This window comes from Pan paniscus, chromosome 10 (assembly GCF_029289425.2).
Source record: "Pan paniscus chromosome 10, NHGRI_mPanPan1-v2.0_pri, whole genome shotgun sequence".
Lineage (NCBI taxonomy): Eukaryota > Metazoa > Chordata > Mammalia > Primates > Hominidae > Pan > Pan paniscus.
In genome coordinates, this window is record NC_073259.2 from 29,308,984 (window position 1) to 29,314,983 (window position 6,000).

At 40.4% G+C, this 6,000-nt stretch overlaps 1 protein-coding gene across 1 annotated transcript in view; it reads left to right on the forward strand.

Annotated features, from left to right (window-relative positions):
- The window catches only part of WIF1 (WNT inhibitory factor 1), a 71,381-nt gene extending 68,217 nt beyond the window's left edge, over nucleotides 1-3,164 (forward strand). The window contains exon 10 of the mRNA XM_003824797.4: nucleotides 2,318-3,164. Within this exon, the coding sequence (XP_003824845.1) occupies nucleotides 2,318-2,439 (122 nt within the window). The 3' untranslated portion in view covers nucleotides 2,440-3,164. The remainder of the gene's footprint in view (nucleotides 1-2,317) is intronic.
- The last annotated feature ends 2,836 nt before the right edge of the window (nucleotides 3,165-6,000 follow it).

Genomic DNA, 6,000 nt, shown 5'->3' on the forward strand with positions numbered 1-6,000 from the left:
ATCTCGTGAGAACTCGCTCACTATCAGGAGAACAGCATAGGGGAACCAGCCCCATGATTCAATTACCTCCACCTGGTGTCTCCCTTGACACACGGGGATTATGGGGATTACAATTCAAGATGAGATTTCGGTGGGGACACAGCCAAAACATATCACTACACTAAGCCACTGATTTGATGCTTTTTCACCCACTGAATTAACTGGATGGTTGATTAAATTGGCTTCAGGTGGACACAATTTAATAAGCAGTGCCGCTCCTCTGGAAAATTGCTTCTCACACAGTGGGAATGGTTGAATGGTATCCCTGCTAGGACATACTGATAAGGAGATCTTCTTTGGACTAAAAGACCTATAGGAGACTCAATATTTCTTTTTTTTTTTTTTTTTTTTGAGACGGAGTCTCGCTCTGTCGCCCAGGCTGGAGTGCAGTGGCGCGATCTCAGCTCACTGCAAGCTCCGCCTCCCGGGTTCACGCCATTCTCCTGCCTCAGCCTCCCGAGTAGCTGGGACTACAGGCGCCCGCTACCACGCCCGGCTAATTTTTGTATTTTTAGTAGAGACGGGGTTTCACCGTGTTAGCCAGGATGGTCTCGATCTCCTGACCTCGTGATCCGCCCGCCTCGGCCTCCCAAAGTGCTGGGATTACAGGCGTGAGCCACCGCGCCCGGCCGAGACTCAATATTTCTAGTGCCATTTTGGAAAAGAGTAAACCGAAGCTCTTATGCCACCCTCAACTGGAGACAAACCCTGAGGCTTGTTTCAGAATCAAAATAACTAAAAAATCCTCAAGCCTAGTCCAGACCACACATGCAAGGACTTAGTTACAAAGGTCTTCTAAGACTCACATCCAGATCCCAATGATCCCCACAAGTGATGAAGAGGGGAGCACAAGGGCACTGTTACTTCTGATGCATCCAGCCATTCTTCCAAAGGGAAGGCAAGTTAGGGGCCCTCGTGTGGTAGATGATGCCTCCTGACAGGTCTGCCAGCCTCCAAACAGCACCCCCACTTGGAGATTATGCTGCTGAAAGCGTCTGCCATCAGTGTACCTCCTTCAAATCCAAGCATTGCATGCCAAGAAGATGACCTGGTGCTTGATTCAAATGCAAATGTGTTTTCCAGGAGAGGTCACCCAGCCATTTTGTACATTAGCTAAAATAATTGAGCTGAAAGAAGGGGGTTTATTTTGACTAGACGGAGGTGACAAGGAAGCTCTGAGGCACAGAGTTCTGCTAAGAACATACTCCCAGTGGGATGACACGTTGGGAGTTCCAGGGACCCAGGCATGATGGTGGGGAGGAGGATACTGGAGACAGAAGTCCCCGCATAGGCTCACCCTCGCCAACAGAAAGGTTTGGGCTTCATGGGTCACAGGCCAAGCAGCATGGTAGAGATTTACTCCACCTCATTGCTGGCTCAGGTTTTGACCACTCCACAAGCTACTAGACTACGTACTGACAATTCAAAGGAACACATTCAGAAACAAAGTATTCTGTTCTCAGTAGCTGCTTAATGGCATGTTTGCATTTAGAAACACAAGGAATAAATAAATGCTGAATTTAACTCAGATGCACAAGAAGATGCAGGCAGATTTTTACAATGTAATTTGCTGCCTTGGATCAGTTTTAGGAAATGAGAAATGAGTCACTGCCCCTGAGCATCACCCCAAGTAGGAAGAAGGGAGGTCTGAAGTTGTGTAACTTAGCACATTCCATTTACAACCCATCTGGAAACAGATAGATGCCCACCTCGACCGAAACACAAATCTCTATTGATAAGGAAGAGTCAGTTCAAATCTTAACCTTTTCCCTAACACATATAATGGAAGTCCTTAATTTTTACAAAATCCCTGTCTTATAAGTGCAATAGTCACACCCAATCATGTGATCTTTATGAAGAGTCGGGTTGTCATATTGAACTGGATCAATATCAGCTAGGTTAGGTTTGCAGTGCAGTGAAAAGGATCAACGACCAAATCTGCAGCTGCATTCAAAATTTCAATGCTAGATCCTTACCAGCCCTTGGATGGAGACTATACTTCCATTCAGTCACATTCACCCAGATTTTGCATCAAGAGTTTCTGCATGGCCAGAATATACAGGGAATGAGAAATCCAATGGAAACCTGGTTTCATGGAGTTAGTAAAATGGGTTGCTCTTAACAGAGATCTCTTCATTCAGGTAGCTTTTTGTGGTCATTGCGGTTTTTCATTCTGGATTGAAAAGGCAAAAATGGATTTCATTTGAATGGTTAATAATGAATCTGAAGAGCCTGGTTTTGTAGTTTCTTTCCTTTTAAGCTGTGAATAATTTTGCAGGGTACGGAGCCAGCCTCATACATGCCCTGAGGCCAGCAGGCGCCCAGCTCAGGCAGCACACGCCTTCACTTAAAAAGGCCGAGGAGCGGCGGGATCCACCTGAATCCAATTACATCTGGTGAACTCCGACATCTGAAACGTTTTAAGTTACACCAAGTTCATAGCCTTTGTTAACCTTTCATGTGTTGAATGTTCAAATAATGTTCATTACACTTAAGAATACTGGCCTGAATTTTATTAGCTTCATTATAAATCACTGAGCTGATATTTACTCTTCCTTTTAAGTTTTCTAAGTACGTCTGTAGCATGATGGTATAGATTTTCTTGTTTCAGTGCTTTGGGACAGATTTTATATTATGTCAATTGATCAGGTTAAAATTTTCAGTGTGTAGTTGGCAGATATTTTCAAAATTACAATGCATTTATGGTGTCTGGGGGCAGGGGAACATCAGAAAGGTTAAATTGGGCAAAAAATGCGTAAGTCACAAGAATTTGGATGGTGCAGTTAATAATGTTGAAGTTACAGCATTTCAGATTTTATTGTCAGATATTTAGATGTTTGTTACATTTTTAAAAATTGCTCTTAATTTTTAAACTCTCAATACAATATATTTTGACCTTACCATTATTCCAGAGATTCAGTATTAAAAAAAAAAATTACACTGTGGTAGTGGCATTTAAACAATATAATATATTCTAAACACAATGAAATAGGGAATATAATGTATGAACTTTTTGCATTGGCTTGAAGCAATATAATATATTGTAAACAAAACACAGCTCTTACCTAATAAACATTTTATACTGTTTGTATGTATAAAATAAAGGTGCTGCTTTAGTTTTCTGAGCGTTGTGTGGAGGTGATCTTTGCACATGCTATCTTATGAAAATAAAATTGGTTGCAATTTAGTGGTAGATAATATTTCCAGTATAAAAAAACAAAGCTATTCCATTGTCTGCCCCTGCCTTAGCTCTTCAGTGTCAGCCCTCCCTCCCAGCTCTCTGACTGTACTCCAGCCATGCCATACTGCTCTCTGTTGTCACCACCTGCAACACTATTTATGTCAGGTCTCAGCTTGTTATTTCTTTCAAGAATATTTCACATTCTCACTAAGTAGAATGTGTTAAATATCCCTTTAGTGGAAGACTTTCTCAAGGGTCAGAATGTTACAAATGAAAAGTGCTACCCTGTATTAAAAACCTATTGGTACCATGATTTGAGGGAGCCTAGCAAAAAACACACAAACAAACAGCCCTATCAGTTCCCAAGTATAGCACATGGGTTATCTTACAGTTCTATGAGGCAGGTATCATTACGCCATTTTACAGATCAGAAACTGAGGCTTGGAGACAATAAGATCTCACGTGACAGGGACGGGGTTTGAATCTGTGACATCTGACTCCAAAGTGTAACACTATGCTGCTCTCCCTCCTTCCTTTTTCTCAGCAGACACAATAGAACACAAAGCTCCGCAAATCCTAGAGAGCAGCTTTCCAGCATATGTTATTCTGATTCTCCCAAGGGAATGTGGACTTAATTTCATAGATAGTCTAATGTCTACAGATTTTCTTCTAGTAGGGTGTGGCATGATCAGTTGTGTGATGTACAGAGGTGACTTGATGACTGGAAGGGATCAAGGGAAAGGCTTTGGCTGAGGGAATGCATCTTTGATGCAGTGTAGGACCACAGCAACCTCTCTTCTAACTGGGAGAGCCTGGCCTGTCAGCCTGTGATCACACAGACTTGGCAAAGCAGGCCAGGAGCCAGGGAACCAACATTGGGATCCCACTACGGGAACAACTCATTTATCTAAAGCTATTAAGTAAGTAAAATTCCAAATCTGTGATAATGAAGAAAAGGATGGTGGCAGAAAGTCAAGTCTGGCAATAGGATAATAATCATAGCTAAGGTATATAGTACTTATTTTGTTCTAAGCACTTTAGTTGTATTAACTAACAGATGAATAATAGAGTGATAGGGAAGTTAGTCTGAAACAAAGGGACCAACTGCAATAATCTTGGTTGGTCATCTCTGAACCATTTGAATTGCACATTTCATTAGACATTTTTGAGCACATAGTCATATATATGACCACTATTTATTAACATGGATAACTGTACTAATATATGCATTATAAAAGCCAGAAATGTTAAAGGGAATAGAAAAAATACAAATAGAAAGGCCAATAATTGTGACTTCACGGGACATGAAATCATTGTCGTTTCTGTTGTAAAGTTACCATACAACAGAAGGTGGATAGTAAGGAAGAAGAAGACGAAGGAGGAAAAGGAGGATAGTATCTGCATAAAACACCTCTAAACAAGAATTTAAAAGTTAAAGTCGTAAGGAGGTAAGGCAGATGTATACCATCAGCAAGATAAAGTAAGTAGGAAAAACGAGGCAAAAGGAAATAGTGTAGACAATAAAATTGGTGGAAGAAGGAGGATTGAACAAAAGGCATACATGAGCTCCTGCACACTTGTGAGAGGTGGACCATATACTTATCTCTCACAAGTGTGCAGAAGCTCATATGCACCTTTTGTCCTAACTTCATTCCTCAAAGAGGAAACCATGGTTGGTTAGGGGGCCCAAAGACCATAAATACGAAAACAAACTAGTTGTCAGGAGAAGTTAGACTACATGAGGTACTTCTATTCGGGCTAGATCAAGAGGTGTAGGTCTGTGGGAATGCTACTTTTTTGGCATCTCTTCAGGCTGATAATCTTTAAAATATTTCTTTCAAATTTATTTATAGAGGAACTGCGTGAAAAAGAGGTGAGAAAGAAAATGCTGACAGGGTTCAGCTTCTCATCCACTATTCCAGATTATATGTCTCCAGGCCTAAAATTCTTTCTGTTCTTATTGCTATATTGAGATATAGCTAGCTAGATAGCTAGATAGATTGATAGATAGATAGACACAAAATTTACATATTTATGGGGCACATGTGAGTGTTTGTTACATGGAAAGAATGTGTAATGATCAAGTCAGGGTAATTGGATTATTTATTATTTTTATGTGTTGGTACCATTTCAAGTCTTCTCTTCTAGTTGCTTTGAAATATACATAATATTGTTGCTAAGCATAGTCACCCTAGTCTGCTATCAAGCATTGGAATTTATTTCTTCTATCTAACTGTATGTTTGTACCCATAACCAACCTCTCTTCACTCCCCCTCTCCCCTCACCCACGTTTCCCAGTCTCTGGTATCTGCCATTTTATTCTCTTTGGCACAATTTTAGATTTATATGCTTGTTATGGCCCCAGATAACGTAGCCCTTAAGCCAGATCTCAGAGAAGAGAAATGTCTTCTATGGTTCTCGTAAAGAAGTCAGAGTGTCATGTAATACACAATGCTCTCAGTATTATGGACAGAGTAATAGCAGAGAGGACTGTTTCTTTTCATATTCTTCAAGAAGGCACAAATCTTCACTATAAAGTACAGTTTCATAAAAGCATTTCTACCAAGGTAGCAGAGGAGAAGGGGATATGGCAAGGTAAGCAATGTTTAAATTGGGTAAAGAAGAAATATTGCCATTTCAAAAGAATTTCCTAAGGCAATAAAAAAGGAAGAAAGAAAAGAAAAAAAGACACACATGACTATATAAAGAAAGTAGCTTTGTGGCAGTAATTCTTAGCTTATACAAGTGGTGCAAATATAAAAATTTAATAAGCACATCGA